The sequence below is a fragment of the Ornithorhynchus anatinus genome, chromosome X5 (genome assembly GCF_004115215.2).
Source record: "Ornithorhynchus anatinus isolate Pmale09 chromosome X5, mOrnAna1.pri.v4, whole genome shotgun sequence".
Classification (NCBI taxonomy): Eukaryota; Metazoa; Chordata; class Mammalia; order Monotremata; family Ornithorhynchidae; genus Ornithorhynchus; species Ornithorhynchus anatinus.
Genome location: NC_041753.1, coordinates 7,167,335 through 7,188,275, shown reverse-complemented (window position 1 = coordinate 7,188,275; position 20,941 = coordinate 7,167,335). Strand labels below are relative to the sequence as shown.

The 20,941-nt window shown below is 70.8% G+C and overlaps 4 protein-coding genes across 5 annotated transcripts; all 4 read right to left on the bottom strand.

Moving 5' to 3' along the window:
- Window positions 1-138: 138 nt before the first annotated feature.
- DVL2 (dishevelled segment polarity protein 2) lies at window positions 139-5,636 on the bottom strand. Its single transcript, XM_029055330.2, has 15 exons — window positions 5,433-5,636; window positions 4,932-5,001; window positions 4,488-4,642; window positions 4,281-4,390; window positions 3,990-4,125; window positions 3,574-3,664; window positions 3,249-3,318; window positions 2,994-3,133; window positions 2,814-2,890; window positions 2,547-2,614; window positions 2,279-2,407; window positions 1,908-2,039; window positions 1,601-1,780; window positions 1,151-1,372; window positions 139-990 (listed from the first exon to the last, which is right to left on the bottom strand). Exons 1-15 carry the CDS (start codon window positions 5,624-5,626, stop codon window positions 539-541), a joined length of 2,226 nt encoding a protein of 741 aa, XP_028911163.1. The 5' UTR covers window positions 5,627-5,636; the 3' UTR covers window positions 139-538.
- A 1,038-nt stretch (window positions 5,637-6,674) lies between these two features.
- Window positions 6,675-10,941, bottom strand: PHF23 (PHD finger protein 23). The gene is given in 7 exon segments (XM_029055427.1): window positions 6,675-7,254; window positions 7,396-7,912; window positions 7,915-7,998; window positions 8,030-8,299; window positions 8,917-9,009; window positions 9,126-9,157; window positions 10,883-10,941. Coding segments are annotated over 7 exon segments (1,245 nt in total). The 5' UTR covers window positions 10,917-10,941; the 3' UTR covers window positions 6,675-7,039.
- A 1,293-nt stretch (window positions 10,942-12,234) lies between these two features.
- On the bottom strand, window positions 12,235-14,196 carry LOC100083105 (GABA type A receptor-associated protein). Its single transcript, XM_029055421.2, has 4 exons — window positions 13,943-14,196; window positions 13,200-13,278; window positions 12,989-13,107; window positions 12,235-12,711 (listed from the first exon to the last, which is right to left on the bottom strand). The coding sequence occupies exons 1-4, from the start codon at window positions 14,030-14,032 to the stop codon at window positions 12,646-12,648; spliced, it is 354 nt and encodes a 117-aa protein (XP_028911254.1). The 5' UTR covers window positions 14,033-14,196; the 3' UTR covers window positions 12,235-12,645.
- An 808-nt stretch (window positions 14,197-15,004) lies between these two features.
- CTDNEP1 (CTD nuclear envelope phosphatase 1) lies at window positions 15,005-20,476 on the bottom strand. Of its 2 annotated transcripts, none has more exons than XM_029055393.2 (8): window positions 20,342-20,476; window positions 17,676-17,742; window positions 16,521-16,639; window positions 16,316-16,387; window positions 16,057-16,173; window positions 15,848-15,959; window positions 15,618-15,702; window positions 15,005-15,504 (listed from the first exon to the last, which is right to left on the bottom strand). In XM_029055393.2, exons 1-8 carry the CDS (start codon window positions 20,441-20,443, stop codon window positions 15,444-15,446), a joined length of 735 nt encoding a protein of 244 aa, XP_028911226.1. In that variant the 5' UTR covers window positions 20,444-20,476; the 3' UTR covers window positions 15,005-15,443. The 2 variants fall into 2 exon arrangements, with proteins under 2 accessions (XP_028911226.1, XP_028911227.1); XM_029055394.2 differs by having other exon boundaries at window positions 20,351-20,476.
- Window positions 20,477-20,941: the final 465 nt, after the last annotated feature.

Here is a 20,941-nt window from a genome sequence, read left to right as displayed (position 1 = left end):
CGGCACAGAGAGGTGACTCACCCGAGGTCTCACAGTCAAGTGGAGTGAGGATTAGAACCCATGACCTTCTCCCCACCACTTCTCGGCAGGGAGGCTCATGCTCCGCCCCCACCCCAGCGGGCACAGCCTGAGCCATGGCACACTCCTTCTATTGCTTTATTTAGTGTTTTATACAGACAGGGCGCTAAAATAAATACAGTAAATAAGGCAGCTCCACAGCTCCCCACTGCTCAAGGCACCGGATGAGGGGTCCCCCCACCACCCCCGTCTGCTGTACCGTGACCGCCCTCCCCTCCCCCCGGGAAGGATTGGGGGTCTGAGTGCAGGGGGTGGGGGTGGGGGTCACAGTCTGTGGGTGCAGTGGGGGGGATGGAAAGAGGGACTTCTTCATACAAAAGGGGAAAAAGATCTATAAAAAGTCTCAAAAGGTTTAAGAAAAAAATGTGAAAACCCCCCAAAACGTTTATAGAAAAAAAAGGATAAAAGACCCAAAAGGGGTGGGGGGGGGGGGTGACCGAGGCACTGGTGGGGGCGGGGCCTACATGACATCCACAAAGAACTCACTGGGGTTGCCCATGGCCATGTGGAAGCTCTGGCGGCTGGCGGTCAGCTCGGGTGGCACGGACCCCAGGTCCCGCAGCGGGGGCGCCCCGGGGGGCTGCAGGGGCGGCGGGGGAGGGGGCGGCGGGGGCGGGGGGATCATGACCACCATCATGGGGTTGTAGGGCATCCCCACGCCCGGCGGAGGCGTGTAGGGGTGGAGGCCCGGGTGGGGCCGCGGGCCCCGGGGAGCGACGGGTGCCCCTCCTACCCCGGGCTCGGTGCCGCTCTCGCTGGGCGGGCCGGCGGCCCCCCGCCGCAGGCTGCCCCGGCTGGATGGCTCCGACTCGCTGCCGCTGCCCGACTTGGACTCGGGACCTCCGCGCTCCTCGGGGCGGCCCCCGCGCCCGGCCCCGCCATCGCTGCGCGGTGACCCGCTGCTCCGGCTCCCTGCGGGGGAGAGAGGGCCGTCGGGAACCCCGCCGCGCCCCTGGCCGTCGTCCTCGCCCCCGCCATCCTCACCCCGCGCCCCGTCCTCCCCCGGGCTCCCCGTGGCCGAGGAGTCGGGAACCCCACCGAGCCGAGGGGTCCCCCGGCCGCCGCCCCTCACCCTCGCTGTGCTGGCTGCCGGTGCTGCCCCCGCCGTAGCTGTAGGAGGAGAGCTCGTGGTAGGGGGGCGGCTGGGGGCTGTAGGGGTGCGGGGCCGGGTACTGGTAGGAGAAGGCGGGCAGCAAAGGCCAGGGGGTGGCCCCGGGCAGCGGCAGGGGAGCCAGCGTGTCCTGGTCCGAGGCCCCGCTCGACCCGTCGTCGTTGAGGGAGAGGTTCACCAGGTCTATGGGGAGAGAGAGCGGGGGCGGTCGGTGTGGGAGAAATCGAACCTACCGCATTTATCCACGGGGCACTGAGGGACGGGGAGCAGACAACCTCCCACCCGGGGCCCGGTCCGCCCCCCCCCTCCCCCCACCCCCCTAGCACCGCAAAGCCCGCGCCCGGCCAGCCCGGGGGGGAGGGGGCCCGGCAGATGGGGGAGGCGGGATGCGGGGAGGGGATGGGCCCTCACAGCTCTCGCAGCCGCCGCTGAGGTCACCGAAGACGTAGTAGCACTGCTCGGAGAAGGTGATCTTGTTGACGGTGTGGCGGATCAGGCCGGCCTTGAGCAGGCTGCTGGCGTATTTGCGGGCCTCGCGCCGCTCCGGGAAGCCTTCCACGTGGTGGTACAGCCAGTCCACCACGTCAGACCCTGCGGGCGGACCCGACCTGACCTCAGCCCCCGCCCCACCCGCCCCTTACCGACCCACCCGTGGAATCTCGCGAGCGCCTTCTGCGCGGGCCGAGCTCTGCGCCAAGCGCTTGGGAGGGGACCGTACCCAGGAAGGCGTTGGGGATGGTGATCTTGAGCCACATCCGGTCCCGCACCTCCAGCCCGGACTCCGGGGCCGCCATGGCCTTGGTGACCGACGCCATGTCCGTGTGCACCGACAGTCCTCGCCCCTCACAGCCTGGGAGCCGGGGGAAGGGGAAGGGGCCTCAGGCCGAGCCCCGCCCTCGTCCGCCCTCCCCATCGCCCACCGCGGCCCGGTGAGGGGGGAGGCCGGGACCGAGAACGGAAGGGGGATAAGGGCCACGCCGGGGCCGACAGCAGAAGGGGGATAAGGCCCATGCCGGGCCTCGGTGCCTAAGGGAAGGGGCCGGGATGGATGGGGGCGAGGCGGGGTGCGGGGTGCGTGGCACGGCTGACCTTCGGGCAGGGAGGATCCGGACGGGATAGTGCTCATGGACGACGAGCCGGGATAGGCCGGAAAGGCCCCGGTCAGGGCCGCCGAGTGGGACACCCAGGCTGCCGGGTCGATGGGCTGGATTGGCTCATCTGCGAGGCGCGCGGGCGGTGGGGAGAGGGAGAGGTGTCCGGAGGGGCCTGCTTGGGCCGCCACCCTGGTCCCCACCTCCCGCCCTCCCCGCCCGCCCCCGAGGGCCACCTCCCCACCCTGCCCCCGGCCTCCACTCACTGCGGGGGAGGGTGAAGTAGGCCTGGGGGGGCGGGTCCCAGCACTTGGCCACGGTCAGCACGATGGGGCTGTGGGAGTTTGGGGGGGACACCGGTCAGAGCAGGGAAGGAGACAGAAAAACCGAGTCTTGTTTGGACCTGGGTCACCCCGAAGACCCTGACTTCCTAGGGAATAGGTGGGGATTGGGGGGACGGGCAGGAATATGGTGAGAATGGATTTCGGGGAGGCGGGGGCGTCCTCTCCCCTCACCCACGGGGACCCTCTCACCCGGGCTTATGCACGATGTCCCTCAGCACTCGCACCGCGTCATCGTTGCTCATGTTCTCGAAGTTCATGTCGTTCACCTGTGAGGCCACGGGGAAGGGGAGAGATGGTGGGGTGAGGGGAGGGAGGTCCACCGGTGGTGGAGGGGGAGAGGGGAGCCGGGGTCCCGGTAGCACCCCCCACCTGCAGGAGCATGTCCCCGGGCTCGATGCGCCCGTCGGCCGCCACGGCGCCGCCCTTCATGATGGAGCCGATGTAGATGCCCCCGTCGCCGCGCTCGGTGCTCTGCCCCACGATGGAGATGCCCAGGAAGTTGTACTTCTCTAGGGACAGCGGGGGGACGGGGTCAAGGCCGATCGCCCGAGCCCCACGGGGATCCGGCCTCGGGGCCCCGCCCCCTGGGTCTCTCCAGGCTAGCACCCGCCCTCGGGCCCGTACCCATGTTGAGAGTGACCGTGATGATGTTGAGAGACATGGTGGAGTCTGTGACGCTACTAAAAGATGAGGTCTGTGGGGGAGAGAAGAGAAAAGTTTGTGGAGGCTCTTCACCCGAGGAGGGACCCAGGACCCCACCCTTCGCCCAGCCCCTCAAACCCCAGCCCCCTCACATGCCTGATCCAGTCCCAGCCCCACCGTGGGCTACTCCTTCCTGGATCTCGGGGGCGGAGGCCGCCAACCCAGCATCCCCCAGAGGTCTTGCCCTCCCCGACCTCGCTCCTGGGACTAGGCCCCCGCCCCCCCCGGGCTCCATCCAGCCCCTCACCCGCTCCAGCCGCGGGGGCCGCTGCTTCCGCCGCCTACGGTGCCTCTTGAGGAGGCGTGACGCGCTGCTCTGCTCCGTGGAGCTGCTGAACCTGCCCCGACAGAGACGGGGAAGCAGAGAGCGATGGGTGGAGGGTCCGTGGCCAGGGGAGGTGGGGAGCAGGGCGGGGGCAGTGGATACAGAGATAAGGACCTCCACGGGGGTAGGGGCAAAAAAGAAGGTTAATCTCTGGACGTCCTGTGGGGATCACCAAGCCAGGAGCATCCCCGCCTTCACTTCAGGATCCTGGGGAGAGGTCCCCCAACCCTCTACTGAGCAAGTCCGGCCGTTCCCCCATCCCGCTGCTGGCACGGGGAGGGGAGGATCGGGGCAGCGCAAGGAGCGGAAGTGACCGGCTCTCTCCCACCGAAGCCCACCTGCTCATGGTATCGTCCTCATCCGAGTCTCCCAGGCTGGTGCTCTCCAGCTCGCTGGTCAGCAGGGTGGACGAGCTCTCGTAGCCGGCCAGGTGCCGCTCCAGCCGCGAGGGGCCGCCGGGTCGGTGGCCCCCGCCTGGCCACGGAGCGGGAGTCAGGACCCGGGCCGCCCCGCCCCCTCCGCTGCCGCCCTCGCCCGCGTTGCGGGACCCCGTCCCCTCACCCCTGTTCCCGCCGCTCTCTCTCCTCCGCGCCCACACCCGTCCCCCTCCTGGGATCCCGTCCGCTCACCCCCGTGCTCGCTGCTCTCCCTCCTCCGCGGCCGCTCCCGCCGCAGGGGCACCACCGACTCCGTCTCCGTCTCGGGGTCCAGGTTCTCCTGGCTCCCGGACACGTTGGGGCTGGATGAGGAGAGGGAGACCCGGACGGTTACGGAACGGGCGAGACGCCTCGCCCACAATCCCGGTCCCCGGGGGTCCCTCCCCCCCGGAGACTCACTGGAAGGAAGGGGGCCGCGAGTCGCCGATGCCGCTGGTCCGCTCGGTGGGCAGGGGCGGCAGCGGCGGGGGCGGGAGGGAGGGCTCCGGCCGGGGTTCGGCCGCGGCGGCCGGAGGCGGTCCCGTCTCCGGGTGGGGGCTCTCAGACGACACCAGCTGCAAGAGGGGCGGAGATGGGGTGAGAGGGCCGGCTCGGGCACCCCGAGGGGGACACGCCGCGCGTCACCGTTCCGCCCCAAAAGAGGGGGTGAGGGCAACGAGGAGAGGAGCGGGGGCTAGGCCGCAACGCCTCTGGGAGACGTGACGGAGGAAGCGTGTGCCAGTGAGGAGCTAAGCCCCAGAGGGGCAGAAGTGGCACGGACCAGGGGTGGGAAGCGGAGTAGGAGGAGGGGGCAGAGGGGGCAGAGGCGGCAGCCGGGGAGGGGGTCCCGGCTGGCCCGCTCACCCACGAGACGACCCTGCCGTTGAAGCAGGGCAGCTGGGCGTTGTCGTCCGAGATCTCTTCCTTCACCACCCTGCGGAGAGAGAGGAGAGAGGGGTCCGGGCCGGTGCGGGTGTCAGGGGGTGGGCTCCCTTGCCCCGTCCTGCGACCTCGACCCCGGTGGGACCCCACGGGCTCTGGTCGGTGGGAGGCTCGCCGTTGAGGGGATGCCCCTGGGGGGGGGGTCCCAGATTGGCATCCAATTCCCCCCCCCCCCCGAGACCCACCGCCATCGCCCCCCAAATGGGGGCTGGGTGGCAGCCGGGACCCCCGAAGGGGTCGGAGCCAGAAGGCCGGGGGTCAGCCCCGCCCCTCGCCCCTCGCCCCTCCCCCCGCGGCGGGGCCATTATCTGGGACCGAGCCCAGCGTTTAGGGCAGGGCCCGGGCCCGAACGGGCGCTTAAGGAGGCCGCCCCCCGGTGATCCCGGGGGTCGTTGGGTCCCTGCCCCCGCCTCCGGGCCTCACCCGAAGTCCTGGTCCATGGACTTGAAAAAGTACTTGGCGCCGGCGGGCCGCTGCAGGACGCTCTTGAAGTCGGCCAGGGTGATGCGCTCGGCGGGCACGGGGATCTTGACGAGGTACGGGGTCTCCTCCTCGTCCAGGTGGTAGATCACCTTGGTCTCGCCCGCGCCGCCGCCCCCCGCGCCGCCGCCCGCCATGGTCCGGTCCCGTCCGTCCGTCCGTCCGCCCGCCCGCCCTGGCGCGCGCGCGCGCGCCGCCCCCAGCCCGCGAGCCCCTCCGAGCCCCCCGCCGCGCCTGCGCACTCCGCCCCTCCGCTCCCCGCCCCTCCCCTGGCTCGGACCGAGCCCTTCCCCCGAGACTTGGGGGGGCGCCCCCCCCGCCCCCCGCGGGGCAGGAGGCGAGCCAGGAAAGGGGCGAGGGGGCCGGAGGACGTGCGCCCCGCTCCGCCTCGGCCTCGGCCGCCGCGCGCCCCCGACGCCGACGTCGGCGCGCGCCCCGCCCCTCGCGTCACGTGACCGGCGGTCGGGGCCCCCGCCCCCTTCTCCACCCCGGGCGCCCGCCCTCCGGGGTCACGTGACGCGGGACCTCGCGCCGGAGCGCGGCTGGGCTCCCCCCCGGCACGTGACGTCTCCTCGGCCCCTTGCCACGTGATCGCTCCCCTCAGCAACGGCCGCTCCGCCCTCCCGGGCCCCGAGGAGCCTCCCCTCCCCGCCCCCGGGCCCCCTCCCCGTTATCGCAGCCCCCAGGCCTCCACCCCGCCCCACCCGCGTTGGGCCTGCTGCGCCTCCGCAGCCCCCCACCCCCCAGCCCCTCCTTCGCAGCATCCCCCTCCCCACCCCACCGGTGACCCACATAAAGCCCTCTCCATTCAATCGTACTCACCCAGCCCTTACTGCGTGCAGAGCACTGCACTGAGCGCTCGGCCGGGGGTGGTCCCGGGCGGGGCTCGGCCCACAAGCCCGCACGGGCCGACCGCGCCTCGGTGCCCAGCCTTGACGCCGGCCGGTCCTTTTGGGGGCACGGCCCCTCTCGCCCCAGCACCCGCCCTCCGGAGTCCCCTCCACGGCCCCAGAAGCAGAGGCCAGCCACACCGGGTTAGAAACACAAAAGATCCCACTCGGTTTTATTTACATCCGCTGCTCTGTACAATCAGCCGTCCAATATTATTAAAACAAGGTGGGGAGGGGAGGCACTTCACACCCCTCCTCTTTTCGGATTCTCCCCCTCCCCCTTCCCTTTCCTCCCCCCAGCCCAACTTCCCCCACCCCCACCATGGCAAAATGGAGGTTCTGGAAAAGAAAGAGAACAGGAGAGGGGCGGGCGGTCTAGGGAGACTAAAACGGGAATTGAGGGATAGGGTTATATACACTAGAGTTTTACAGAGGGCAGGACCGGGCCTGACCCTCCTAGCCTCCCTAGGGGGTTGGTTTGGGGGGGGGGGGGGGTCGGGGGAACCGAGAAACCTCAGGCCCCCTGGCCCCTCACCCGCTCCGGCTTTCAGAGGACACCCGCTGTGTGCGTTGGGGGGAGGGGGGGGGGAGGGGAGGGGAGCCGCTGCCCCAAGGGGGAGCGGCAGAGAGTCCGGGAGGGGAGGGGTTGCCCAAGCCCACCTAGGGCTCCACGGGTTTCGGGGGGCCCCCCGCCCGGCGCGCCTCGGGCCGCAGCTCCTTGCACTTCTGGCAGTAGAAGATGTCGGGGACGTTGGTCTTCTTGATCTTGGCGCAGGAGAGGTGGATCCAGGTGCCGCACAGGCTGCACTCGATCATGGGCCGTCCCGCGAAGGGCTTCTGGCAGTAACACGTGATCAGGTCCCACGAGTCGTCCCCTGCGGAAGAGGGGGCGGTAACGGTCACCGCCGCGGGCCGAGCCCCGGCCCGAGCCCCGGCCCGAGCCCCCCAGCTCCCTGCCCGGTCGTCGCCTCTGGGGGATGGGGGCGGGGGGAGAGAAGAGATGCGGGCTCCCTCACCTGACTCCACCATGATGTCCTCGTCCATGACCCTCATCTCGCCCTCGCTGGAGCTGCCGTCTCCGTCCTGGCTGGTCTCCGTGCTCCTGCTCTCCTTGACCTCCCCGCCGTCCGCGGGGGCCGGGCCCTCGGAGGTGGGGGGCCGGGGGGCCTCGGGGACCGGAGCGGGGGCCGGGGCCTGGGGGGCGGGAGCCGTGACCGCCGCCGCCACGGCCGCCCCGGTCGGCCCGCCCCCGGCCGCCGCCGCCTCCTCGTCCTCCTCCTCCTCCTCCTCCTCGTCCTCCTCCTCCTCCTCCTCCGAGTCCGTGTCGCTGGCTGGGGCCCGGGGTGGGCCCGGGGGCGGGGGCCGCTCCCCCCGCTCGGCTTTTTTCAACTTCCGCTTCTTGCTCTTCTTGATCCGGGAGCGTTTCTCCCCGTCTCCGGCCGGCCGGGCCCGCCGGGGGACGCCGAAGGCAGCCCCGAGGCCCAGCTTGCGAGTCTTGCGGTCCTTCTTGCGCTGCGGCTGCGGCTGCGACGGCGGTGGCTGCGGCTGCAGCTGCAGCTGGGGGTCGGCGGGGAGGCTGCCGGGGGGCGGGAGGGCGGGGCGGGGCGGTTGGGGGGCCGCTGCCGGGCCGCCCCCCGGGGGCGCGGGGACGGGTTTGGGCCGGTCGAGGTCAAACAGGGAATCCTTGAGTTTCATCTTCTCTAGGAGGGTGGCACTGTCCGGGGGGAGGCGGGGGAAGGGCGGCGGGCAGCTCCTGGTCATGGCGGCCGCGGCCGCCGCCCGCTTCTTGGAGGACTTGGCCTTCTTGACGAAGGTCTGGATGGTGCGGAGGTCCGAGGGGGCCGAGTCCCAGCCGTCGCTGTCGGCCGCGCTCTCCGCCCGCAGGGGCGAGCTGGGGCCCGAGGCCGGCCATTCGTTCTCCTGGGGGAAATGGAGGGGGAGGGGGTGTCGGAGACCGGGGGGGGGGAGGGTCACTCCCTGACCCTGGGCTCCCCTGAACCCCCGTGCCCCCACCGGGCCCTTCAGGCACCACCCTCCGGGACCCCGTGAACCCTCCATGCACCCCTCGCCCGCGGCGACCCTCCCAAGACCCCATCCCTAAAAATCCCCAACCGAGCCAGTGCGATCGATCGAGGGCGTTCGCCCGGTGCTTCTAGACCCATCCTCAAACTCCCTCTCGCACCCGACCTAGCGTCCGACGCAGCGCTACGCGCACAGACGGGTGTCCGTAAATCGCATCGGTCCCCTGATCGTCCCAGGGCCTCCCCGCCGCCGGCCGACCGTCTACGAGCCCCCTTGGCCCCCAACGCTCCCCCCGTCCCGGCGACCCCTCCGCCGTGTTAGACCGGAAGCTTCTCAAGGTCGGGGATTGTGACTACTACCTCCCTCGCTCTCTCCAGAGCGTTCAGTCCAGTGCTCGGCACACACCGAACGCTCAAAAGAGGCCGCTGATCGTGCCAGCCCACCACCATCCCCGTACTTCCTCCGCCCGAGGTTTTGGGGGGTGGTCGACGCTCCCCGGGACCCCCCGCACTGACCTCTTTGGTGGGGGGGATGTAGCCGGCGTAGGCCAGCACGAAGCTGCAGAACTTATTGAAATCCTCGATGGTGCGACGCCGCTTCTCGGGGGGCTGGGGGGGCGCAGAGGGCGAGAGATAGAGAGAGAAAGAGACAGAGGATCAGGCTGGAGGGCGGGGGTGTCAAGACGCCCGGGGGTCCCCGTTGGGTCTGGGGTCTGCGCTCTCACCTGGGTCTCTGGCTTCAGAGTCGGAGGCGGATCTGGGGGGGGGGGGGGGGCAGAAAAACGGGCGCGTCAGGGGGGCTCCGGGCACCGGCCCCGCCCCCGGCCCGCCGCCCCCGCCCCGAGGGGCGGAGCCGGGCCGCACCGCCCTCCTCCTCCTCGTCGTCCTCCTCCTCCTCCTCCTTCCCCTCCCCGACCTCGCTATAGCGCTCCCCCCGCCCCGCCTGCGCCGTCACGAGCGAGCGGCCGCCCCGCCCCCGCCCCCGCCCCCCCATCCCCGACCTCGCCGCTCCTCCACCCCACCCCCACCTCCACCCCCGCCCCCGCCCCCACCCCCACCCCGCCATACCGCTGGCTCCCGGCAGCCGCACATCCCCAACCTCGCAGCGCAAACGCGCTCCGGGCTCCCGGACCCCCCGACCGACCGACCGGCCGACCGACCCCGACCCCGACCCCGACCCCGACCCCGCAGCGCCGCGGTCCCGCCCAACCGAGCTCCGAGCTCCCCCGTTTTGCGATTTTCTTTTTCTGGGGCCCCCCGGAGCGGCCCTCGGCGCCCCCGCCCCTTCCTCCCTCCCTCTCCCCTTGGCCGAGCGGTGCGGGGCCCGGCGGGGGGCGCGGCGGGGGGCGCGGCGGGGGGCCCGGCGGGGGGCCCGTGGGGTTCTTCCCTCCGGCCGTCCGGGCGGCCCCGCTCTCCTCCCGCCGCCCAGCCCGGGCCCCCGCGGCCCCCCGACATCCCAACCGCCACCCCCCCGCGCCGGGCCACCATTCAGCCGCCTCGTCCGCGAACCTCGCTACAGCGCGCTCCGCCGCCACCTCCCAACCCCCCACCCCGCCCCGCCCCGGGGGTCTCTCGGGAGGACCGGTCAGGCCCCCCCGGGGGGGGGGGTGGGCGCGCGCACACACACACACACACACACACACACACCCCGGAAACCCCCACCCCCCGGCCCCTCCCTGCCCCCACTCTGCTCCCTCCCCGGCGGAGCGGCTTCTCCCCCAGCCCCCCGGCAGCCCCCCGCCCCGCCTCCGGGGGCTCCCCCCGCCCCAACACACACACACACACACACACACACAGAGGCAGAGAGGCAGACGCACAGACAGACAGACAAGGACAGAGCGCGGCGGCAGCCCCCCGGCCCCGGCCCCGGCCCCGTCCGTCCCCGGCCTCCCCCCTTTGCAGTGTCCCTGAGCTGCCCCGCTCCCCTCCCCCTCTCCAGGCTCCGGTTCCTCAACTCCCTCCGGCTCCGCTTCTCCCGGGGTGTGTGTGTGTGTGTGTGTGTGTCCCGCCCGGGATCCCGGTCCCCTCAGGCCGGGGGTCTCCCGGTGTGCGTGCCCCCTCGCCTCCCCCCCGCCCATCTCTCAGCCCCTCCCTCAGCCCGGGGCTCTCCCGGCTCCGGTCCTGCCGGTGTGTGTCCCCCTCCCCCGCCCCCGGCCATCTCTCAGCCCGGAGCTCTCCCTGCGCCCCCCCTTCCCCGCCGGGGGTCGCCCCTAGCCGCCCGGTCCGGTCCGGTCCGGTCGGGTCCGGTCCGGCCCGGCGCTCTCTCTCTCTCCCTCCCTCCCTCCGGGCTCCGGGCGGCCGTCTCCCCTTCAGCCCCCGGCTCCCCCGGCGCCCCCGCCCGCCAAGTCCCGGCCCGGCCCGTCCCGTCCCTCGTCCGGCCACCCCCGACCCCCAGCCCGGGGCTTTTTTCCCTCAGCTTTCTCTTCCCCGCCCGCCCGCCCGCCCGCCGCGCGCCCCGGCGGCCCCGGTTCCCCGGACTCACCTTCGGGGCTGGGCTCCGCCATGGCCTCCAGCATCGCCGCCGGGGCCGCCGCCGCCGCCGCCGCCCCCCCACCCCCCGCCCGGGGGGTCCCGGGGCCGCCGCCGCTGCCGCCGCCGGTCCTGCGGCCGGTCCTGCGGCCGCCGCGGGCTCCGAGCCCGGCCCGGCCCCGGTCCCGGCTCTGGCTCCCTTCCTTCCTTCCTTCCTTCCTTCCCTCGCTCGTTCGCTCTCTCGCTGCCTGCTCCGCCCGCACTCCCGGGCCGGCCCCCCTCCCCCCCCCCCCGCGCCGCCGGCCGCCTGCTCCCCCCGCTCTCCCCGCTCCTCCTCCTCCTCCTCGCCCCCTCCCCTTCCCTCCCCGTCCCCTCCCCTCCCCTCCGCCCTTAGCCGCGCAAGGCACCACGGGGGGTGTAGTTCGGACTCCCCTGGTGGGAGGCTGGCGGCTGGGGAACGCAGAACTACAACTCCCGGCGGGCGCCGTTTCCGCGCATGCGCACCGCCCAACGGCACCCCCGCTCCACACACATACACCCCCCCTTCCCATAGTCTCCCGGGGGCTGGCCCCCGGGGAGGGGCGGGGGGGGGGGGGGGGGGGGAAGGGCGCGCGGGGCTTGCTGGGAAGTGTAGGCCGGGCGGAGCCGGCCCCGGCCTAAGGGGGCGGCTCGGCCCTTCCGTCCTCTGGGAGCCGGGCTTCCTGGGAGCCGTAGTTCTTCCGGCCGACTCTCCGGCCCCGCTCCTCGGATCGCTGCCCTGGGCCACGTGTCACTCCCCCGGCGGCTCCTCCCCCTCCCCCCACCCGGTTCCCGACCTCCCCCGTCGGGGGACGGGGCCGGGGGAAATCCACGCAGGAGGGAGGTCCCGGCTCGCCAAATCATTGGCCCGCCAGCCTTGGAGGTCTACGGGGCGGCGAGAAGAAAATGCCCCTGTCCCTTTCCCAGAGACCTGTGATAACTCAAACGTGAGGGGAGACAGAGCCCGGTTCAGCCCCAGCGTAGCCTCCCTAGCAACCCATGAATTACACTGAGCACTTACCGGGTGCAGGGCCGTGGACTTAAGCAGTCGGGAAGAGTACAACAGAGTTGGTAAAAATAATGGACTGACGAGGGGAGGCGGTACCCGGCTCTCATCTCAGGGCCAGCCTCCCTCTTCGACACTAGCAGTGGATCGTGTTTATCGAGTGCTTACTGTGTGCAGAGCACTGGGCTAAGCACTTGGGAGAAGACGGCGGAGTCGGTAAAGTGACGGATTGGGCGATGGGGTGGGGGAAGCCGCCTCCCCCTCTTCCACAGGCACCCCCGCCCCTTTCTCCTCTGCCACCCCGGCGAGCCACGACCACCCCTGCCAGAGAAGGACGCCAGTTTAGGGCAGCTCAGCATTCTCCATTTTATTGGTGCCCCTTCCCCCTCCCACGGCCCTTCCATCGCCAGCAGGTGGGGAGGTGGAACGGGGAGGGAAGAGAGGGGAAGGGAGGGGAGGGAGAGGACGGACCCTTCAATGAGCCAGTAGGAAGGGGGCTGGGGGAGCGGGAGAGGACGGAAACCAAAACGACCAGGGGGGAGACGGACAGAAGGAAACTCAGACAACCAAAAAGAAAGGAGAGCCGGAGCGGCGGGAAAGAAAGAGAGGGGGCCGTGGCCCTCTGAGCCGGAGGCTTTTTCAAAACATAGCAAAGTGCGGGTCCCGGACTGGTCGGTGGTGCTCGTTTCCAGGTTGGGGGGGAGGGGGGGACGGAGGGAGTGGGGGGACTCGCGCTCTGGCGGAAGGCATCTTCACAGACCGTAGACGCTTTCGTCGCTGTAGGCGATGTATAGAAAGAAGTCTTCCTCGTGGTGTTCCTGGAGCGGGAGGGGACGGGCAGGTGAGGGGCAGGGGCGCTGGGGTACCCCGAGTCGCCCCCACCAGACCCCACCCACCCCCCACGGGGTGACGGTCGAAGCTCAGGTGCCGGTGCTGGGGGCCAGAAGCCGGGTGGTCCCTCCGCAGCCCAGAATACACACACGCCGTCGCCGCCACGATGGCCTACTACAATACCCGTCAAGCCCGTGGGGGCCGGGGAGGGGGGAGAGCGCAGGTAGGTAGCAGGACAGCGGGTCAGCTGCCCTTGGACCATACCTGATAAAGCTGGCCCATGGTGGCGCTGGTGGGGGGAATGACGTTGTTGACAAAAAAGAAGAGGGCGTCTTCGGCCCGTAAGTGGATTCGCTTCCGGATCAAGAAGTAGAATTGGCCGACTGTGAGGTAGAGGTCAGAGGTCGGTGGGGTTGTCTGGCCTGGGGTCTCCCCCGCAGCGTCCCCCCCCCCCCCCTTCATCTAGGGGCAGTACCTGTGAGGTCTGAGGGCACCAGGTATTTCTTCTTGTCCAAATCTCCTATCCGGGCCTTGGGTGCCTTCTCTACGATCACCTGGAGAAAGGCGGGGTGGCACGTCGAGGCGGGGGCGATTGGACGGCAGGTCGTCAACTGACGGTCCCGTCCGGCTCCCGGCGTTTCCCCTCCAGTCCCGACTCCCCTCTGGGGCCCTGGGCATCCCGGTCCTCGTTCCTCTCCCGGGCCCTCGGCGTCCCGGGCCCGAGCTCTGGGCCGGGACAGTGTCTGTGTCTCTCCCGGAGGACAATGAGGGCTCTGTCTGGGAGCCTGGGGGAACTGGCACTGGCCGCCCCTCGCTCCCTCCTGTGCTCGTCTTCGGCTCCCGGGTCACGCCTCATAAATACCCGGCCCCTTCATCAGCAGGCCACGGCCCAGAGAAGTGCTCTCCGGCTGCCGATTAGCACCTGGGGCCGGCAGCCTGGCTCCAAGGGGCAGGAGGGAGGGGAGGCCTGGGCTGCCCCTTCCCCCGGCGTGGAGGAACCCGGGCAACCGGCTCCCCGGCGCAGACCCCCCACCCCGCCCCCTCCGACTCCCAGGCCCTGCTCCTGCCGCCCCGGCCCCCGTCCGTCCTGCGGCGGGGAGTGGGGGCGACGGACCCGGGCCCGCTCTTGCGTTGACAGCTCCACGGACGCCCCCTCCCGCGGCCCGCCCCGCCCCGCCCCGGCCCGGAGGCTCGGCTCGGCCCCGCCCCCGCCCTCACCGGGACCCGGTCCGGGTATTTCTTGCGGATCTTCTCGCCCTCGGAGCGGCGCTTCTCGAACGGGTGCTCCTCCTTGTAGACGAACTTCATCCTCCCGGGGACGGCGCGGGGGGACCGGGACCGGGAGCGGGAGGAGGAAGAGGAGGAGGAGGGGGCGTCGGCGGGTCAGGCGGCTCAGGCGGGCAGAGTGTGCGGAGCGATCCCGGGGGCCCCGGCCGCGGCTGCGCCACTTCCCGATTCCCCGGCCCCGCCCCCCCCTCCCCCGCCTCCGTCCTTTCTTGCGCCGGCGGCGGAGCGGCGCTGACGTCACCGGCCGGGGGCGGGGCCGGAGGGGGCGGGGGCACCCCCGCCAACGGCACGGATGGGGCGACGCCGCCGCCTCCTCGAGGACTGGCCGGGAGCCCGGGGGGAGGGGCGGGGCGGGGGGGGGGCCCCTCCTCCCGCCGACGCCGGGAAGGATTCACGAAGCCGGACGCTACGCCGGCGGAGCCTGCCGACGCCAAAACAAAGTAGCGCCGGAGGGAGGGAGGGAGAGGGGGCCCCAAACCGATGACCGGAGAGCCGGAGGGGGAGGCGCCCCCCCCGGCCAGTAGGAGATGAGGGACGTCGGGAGAGGGGGGCGTTGCCCGATTCGGATCTTAGATTCCCTCCGGTGCGGGGGGGGGGGGAGGGAAGAAATACGTCAGCGCGGAGGGACACACTGAGGTTGAGAGCCCCGCCCCCGCAAATCATGTGACGGAGGGAGGCGGAGTGGGAGGAGGCGTCACGTGGCGAGGCGCAGAAGTAGATCCGGCTGCGGGGGGCGGGCCTCGGTCCGCGCATGCTCCCAGGCCCCCCACCCGCCCCCCCTCCCCTCAGCGGGCATCTGCGCCCTCGGCTCAGCCGGGCACCGCCGGAGCCCGCCGCCCCCTGCCCGCCCCCCTCACGGCCGCCCGGCTCCAGGCAAGGAAGGGCCCCGGGCAGAAATGTCCGGGCTGGTCCCGGGGGGCACGCGGAGCTAGGGGGGTCCCCCTCCTCACCTACCGGCGGCTGGGCCCCCAAGGGAGAGTGAGGCGCGAGGACTGCTTTGTACAAGAGGTTTTTTTAAAAAAAAAAAAAAAAAAAATTCAAACCACAATGGGCCCCATGGGCTCCCCAAGACCCTTCGGGACCACCCTTTCGCCCTCCTCCCCGCCCCCCACCCTCTCTCAAACCGCCGTCTGTTCCAAGGAGGCCCCGCGGAGGCCCCCGGGGCTACCACCCCTCCAAACCCACCCCGCCATCCCCCCAGCCCCGCCGGGGCCTCGGGCGGGGAGGGCGGGGGCGCCACTGTCCGCAGTCCTCCGACGGGGGGCCGGCGGGGAGAAGGGGCCGGCGGGGCCGTGCCGCCGCCGCCGCCGCCTCCTCTCCCGCTACGAGTCCGAACGGGAGGGTGAGGGGGCCGGGCCCCACTCCGCCGTCTCTCGCCGCTTCTCGTCTGAGCGGAGCCCGCCGAGGGGGGAGGGGGCGGGGGGGGCGTCCGTCACCACAGTCGGTGCTGGTGTAGGTTCCGGCTCAAGACGGAGCGGACGTCGGCGGTGAACCTGGGGAGGGGGCCGGGGAGAGAGACGAGGGAAGCGAGGTTGAGGGTCGGATCTCACCGCCCCCCCCCCCCGGCCTCCCCGTGCCGGCCCCCGGCCCCGCGGGCCCGGCTCACCTGAGGGCATCGAGCATGGGGAGCAGGTTCAGGAGCGCGGTGTCGCTGGGGTCGCTGAACCAGGACTTGATTGGGATGGCGTTGTCTGGTGGGGGCGGGGCGGGGAGTCAGACCCCGCAACTGATCCCCAAAGACGGGGATCGAGCCCTCCTCCCGCCCCCGCCGCCCATCGACGGCGTGACCCACTCGCTCCCGCCCGCCCGCCCCCCGGGCTCCTCCTTCGGCCCTACCGGGGTGACTCCTGTAGGCCCCTGGGGAGTTGTCCAGGATGACGATACTGGAGAGGTCGCTGTGGACCACCGACAGGTCCTTGATGTAGCTGCCCAACTCCAAAGTGCAGTGCTGGGAGGGGGCGCAGACCGAGCCGGTTAGCGACCGAGATCCCGGTCACCGTCGTCCCCCGCGCCGCCGCCCCCGGCCCGGCCTCCCCGCAGCTCACCTGTCTGTAGTACCTCCTCTTGAGGATGCTGCGGCTGTTGTCCAGCCGGTCGGCCACCGCTGACCCATAGATCTCCATGCTGGCCGTGAACACCACCAGCTCGTACCACTGGCTCACCTGCGGCGCGGGAGTGGGAGGGGGGCAGGAGGAGGCACCTCGGGCTGCACTCTCCACACCCTCCATGGCTCCCGAACCCCTAGGACACCCCGACACGCACACCCCCACCCAGCCCCTGCTGGTACTCTCCCTTCTGACTCACCACTTCTAAAAAGAAATCCACGTGGGGCCGCTTGTGTACAAAAAAACGGACGGGGTGTTTGTCTATCACCACCTGCGGGGGAACGGGGGAGCTCAGGGGACGGGGGCGCCCACTGCCCGGTCCGAGGGGGGAGGGAAGAAGGGACGCGGCTCACGGCGGAGGGGGGTGAACCCGGGAGGGGTGGGGACGGGGCGGGCCCTCGGACCTTGAGGATGAAGTCGGGGGGCGTGCCGGGCCGCACCGTGGGCCTCAAGACCCCATCGTGATGAGAGTGGATCAGGGTCTCGTCCAGGTCCAGCACGAGGATCTTCCTCTTCACCTGGCCTGGGGGAGGGCGGAGGACGCGTTTGGGCGCTGGGAACCCAGGTGTCCTGCGGCCAGTTCCCAGGCCTACACGCACGGACACCCCATCACTCCCCTAAGCCAGACGGTCCTGGGGCTCCTGGGCCCCAATCTCCCTCACCCCCGACCCCCCAGCGCCCCACCGTTCCCCCCTTCCCAATCAGGGATATTTATCGCGTGCTTACTACGTGCAGTACACTGAACTAAGCGCTTGGGAGAGGATAAATAGAGCTGGTGGACATGATCCCTGCCCTAAAAGGAGTTTACGATCTAGAGGGGGAGACAGATGTTAAAATAAGTCACAGATAATGAAGATGGGCAAGTATAGGGATAGGAACGTAAGGGCTGGGGGGGAGGTGGCTGGGGTGAATATCAAGTGCTTAAAGGGTACAGGCGGTACAGAAGGAAGGGCAAACAGTGTGGAGGAAATGAGGGATTAGTCAGGGAAGGTTGCTTGGAGATCTGACTTGAGGAGAGCTTTCTAAGTGGGGAGAGCGGTGGTCTGTCGAAAATTAAGGGGGAGAAGATTTCCAGGCCAGAGAGAGGATGAAGGAATTCGGCGGCAAGACAGACGAGATCGAGGTACAGTGAGTAGGCTGGCGTTAGAGGAGCCAAGTGTGCGGGCCCGGTCGGAGTAGGGAATCATGAGGTGATGGTGAGGAGTTCCTGTTTGACACGGGGGGGGGGGAGCAACTACCGGAGGCTCTCGAGTGGGGAGACGTGGACTGAATGGTTTTTTGGAAAAATTAACCAGACGGCAGAGGGAGGTATGGACTGGAGCAGGGAGAGAAGAGAGGCAGGGAGGTCAGCGAGGAGGCTGATGCGTCAGTCTAGGAGGGATAGGAGAAGAAGTGCTTGGATCGGTGTGGTGGCAGTTTGGATGGAGAGGAAGGGGTGGGTTCTACAGCGGTTGCAAAGGTGGGACCGACGCAATCGGGTGACAGACTGAACTGTGACCCAGAGCCTGGCCGCTACCCTCGGGTTGGGGGACCCGGGTCCCCAGCTTCCGTGACCTCACCGAGCCGGTTCCGGGAGACGAGAGACAGGGGGAGGACGTCATAACGCACAGTCTGGTACTGGATCACCTGGGAGGAGAGGAAGAAGAGGGTGAGAGACCAAGCCGGGGAAGCCCACCTCCCCAATCTGAGGCGCTGTGACGCTGTCCTCTGGGGCCACACGCACGGCTGGATGGAGCCCCGGGGGCGATGGGGGGGGGGTGACCGGCCGGGGGGGAATCAGAGTGGAGGTGGGGGGCTGGGGAGGGCGAACACCTGGGTCCTGGAAAGGTGGGCCGGGGTCAGGCCGGTCAGCTGAGCTCCGCTGGCTCGAGGCCCGGGGGGCCTATTTTAACCAGCCACCTGTCCTCTCGTGTCTCTGTGAGCTGAGTCACAGGTTGCACGGGACCCCAACCCCCCCGCCCGCCGCCCCCCGCCACCAAACGCAGCTGCTGGGGACCCCCCCAGAACGCCAGCCCGCCGAGCCCAGGCACGTCCCATCCGTGCCACCAGAAAGGCCAAAGCTGGGCCCGGCTTGGGCCTCCTGCCCTCTGGCTCCCACGGGCACCTGGGCATCGGCCTCACCTCTCCCCGCCCAGACCCAGGTACCCTGCCCCGGAGCCCCTAGCTCAGCTCCTCACCCCTAGGCATCCTACAGTGGTCCCTGGCCCCCAGACCTAGGTCTCTCCACCCCCGGCACATGCTGGGCTTTGGGAGGGGAGGACCAGGTCTGCCCCTGTCCAGAGTCCCCCAGTCAATCCATTCACCGTATTCATTGAGCGCTTACGGCGTGCAGAGCACTGTACTGGGCACTTAGGAGAGAAAAGACTAGAGTTGATACATCTGTTCCCTGTCCACAGGGAGCTTATGCTGTGCCCAGCCATCCTACCGGTCGGTTCCCCGCACCCGGTGGCATCTGCCCTCCTACTGGTCTCCGCGTCACCTGACCGGGGCCCGGGCGGGGGAGGGGGGACCGCTCGGGTGTCCCGCTCCTGCTATCTCGGGCTGCGAATTCCGGGCATGCGGAGAATGCCTGGAGCAGCTGCCCTGGGCCAGGGGGAGGGGGATGGCCGAGGGCGGGTGGGGGCGGCGGGCAGGGAGCAGGGTGGCCCTCACCCGGCCCGTGTGCGGGAAAGTTGGGCACCCCGGAGAGGGGCAGCCACCTTTGGGCCATCTGGGAGGCGGGTGAAAGCAGAGCCTGGGACGACAGCCCTGCCCTTCTCCCCTCGGGTCCTCGAGCATCCCGTCTCCCTCCCTTGAGCGCACGTACCCTCGCGCGGTCCGCCCCACGGGAACCTCCGGACGGAGGTGTCCGCCAGACTCCCTCGACAGGAAGGCGGTAGGGGGAGAGTGCCCCGCCCCGGGTGGACGGGCCAGGATGTCTCAGGTCGGGCCTCCGGCTGCCCCCACCCGCCTCCCCGGGGCCCAGGACTTCCCACGGGCCGCAGCCGCCGCCTCTCCCCACAGACACCTTCCGCCTCCTCCCTCCCGGTCCGCTTTCAGTTTCCTGCTGGCATTTCCTGAAACCTTCGTGATAACCTCAAGGGGGACTCCGGTCCTGCCGGCCGGCCGGCCGCCCACCCTCCCTCCCTCCCCGTCCGAGTGGAGGGGAGCCCTCCCCACCGCCATGCCCTCTCCCAGCCGCTCCTGCACTCAGCTGGTCAGAGACAACCGGTTGCGCCAGTTGAGGTCGGCTGGGCTGAGACCCCGACACCACCGGGACCCCTGGACATTCTCAGGCTGCTCTTTTTTTTAGGGCCTCGGGGACCTCCCGACCCCAGGTCTCCCCAACACCGCAGCGAGGGTCCCGACCGTTCCAATGGGCCTCAACTTTCGGTCCCCGACTCCAGTGTACCCCTCCCACCCCACCCATCCCCTTCCTCATCTTAGCGTTCTCCCCGGGGACGCTTTTGGAATGGCCCCCTCCAAATTCAATCCCGGTATCCTCAGGACCTCTCGGGCTCCTTCTCAGGCCGACTCAGGAGCGCTCAGGGCCCAGTTCCTCCAGGGGAAGGAGAAGGGGAATCCCTCTCCCCCCTCAGGATTCCCCCAAACTTCAGCATCTCCCTGGAGACCGTCCCCGCATTCTGCCCCACGGCAACCTCACCTCCCGGGCCCCATCTTATTTCCAGGCCCCCCCGAAAGTTCAGAGACCCAAGAAGGCTCCCGTGGGGCTGGAGTTCTGCGAGGGGAGGGGAGGGGAAGCTCTACAGGTCTCCTGGCTCTAAGGCCTCCCCGGGAGAGATTTTTCCCCCCTTTCACGGTTGACTACGCCCCGCCCAACGTCGCAGCCCCCACCCCCCACCCGGCGAGGCCCCGCCGCCCCCAGCGCCCCCAACTCCCGCTGCACATCACGCCCCCCTTCCAACCCCTCTAGACCCGCCGCCTCCCTCCCGGCGAGGCCTCTCCGCTGGCCCGGCTCCTCCAGCGGGGGTCTCCCCCCCCGACCCGCCGGGGTCCGCCCACCCTCACCCCCCCCCCCCCCCCACGAGGGTTCCCCCAACTCCGGCTCCTCCGATAACGGGCTCCTCCCCCCCCCACCCCCACCCCCGACTTCCCCATGGAACGGTCACCTCCCGCAGCCTCAGCCTCAGCCTCCACTCCGGGAGGGGGCGGGAGGGGGGAGGGGGGAGGGGGAAGGGGTCCCGTCCCCCGCGCCCAGCCCCCCGCCCCCCGCCCGGGGCCTCACCGTGCGGACCTGCCGCCTTAGCAGGTAGAGGCAGAAGCTCCAGAACTTGGCGGCGAAGGCCACGAAGGTGCGCAGCCCCAGGAGACACTGGGTCCGCATCATCCCGACGCCCCCGGCCCCGCCGGCCCCCGGGCCCCCGCGGCCCAGCTCCGCCAGCCCCCCGGGGGGCAGCCCCCCGCCGCCGGGGGGGGCGGGGGGGACGGGGGAGGGGACGGCAGGGGAGGGGGAGGGGGGACGGACGCACCGGAACGCGCGCGCGCACACACACACACACACACGGAGGAAGGGGGCGGGGGGAGGGAGGCCCCGAGCGGAGAACGGGGGCGGAGAGGGGCCCCCGGAGACCTCCCCCCTCCGGGGAGGCTACGGGGGCGCGGGAGGGGCGAGGGGCGCCCCTGGACGGGAGGGGGGAGGGGGACAGGAGGACAGGAGAGGGAGGGATGCCAGGCGCGCAGGCGCACTGGGCAGAGCGCGCGAGGGGGCTGCGCGCGGGGAGCCAAGGGGGGGCGGGGGAGGGGGAGCCGCGGGGCGCGCGCCCAGAGCCGGGGCCGGCCTCCCCCTCCCGGCCGACGGTGACCTTTCAACCGCTCCTCAGCGGGC

Coding starts and splice junctions, on each gene's coding strand:
- DVL2 (XM_029055330.2), bottom strand. CDS start 5,626: ATGGCGGGCGGCGGCGCGGGGGGCGGCGGCGCGGGCGAGACCAAGGTG. Junction 4,126..4,280: donor GGAGAGCAGCGAGCACGGGG/GTGAGCGGACGG, acceptor CTCCGTGGCCAG/GCGGGGGCCACCGACCCGGC. Junction 2,040..2,278: donor CGGATCCTCCCTGCCCGAAG/GTCAGCCGTGCC, acceptor CCCGGCTCCCAG/GCTGTGAGGGGCGAGGACTG.
- LOC100083105 (XM_029055421.2), bottom strand. CDS start 14,032: ATGAAGTTCGTCTACAAGGAGGAGCACCCGTTCGAGAAGCGCCGCTCC. Junction 13,108..13,199: donor GGTGCCCTCAGACCTCACAG/GTACTGCCCCTA, acceptor TCTACCTCACAG/TCGGCCAATTCTACTTCTTG. Junction 12,712..12,988: donor CCATGGGCCAGCTTTATCAG/GTATGGTCCAAG, acceptor CTCCCGCTCCAG/GAACACCACGAGGAAGACTT.
- CTDNEP1 (XM_029055393.2), bottom strand. CDS start 20,443: ATGATGCGGACCCAGTGTCTCCTGGGGCTGCGCACCTTCGTGGCCTTC. Junction 16,388..16,520: donor CCCCCGACTTCATCCTCAAG/GTCCGAGGGCCC, acceptor GTTCCCCCGCAG/GTGGTGATAGACAAACACCC. Junction 15,703..15,847: donor GGCCTACAGGAGTCACCCCG/GTAGGGCCGAAG, acceptor CGCCCCCACCAG/ACAACGCCATCCCAATCAAG.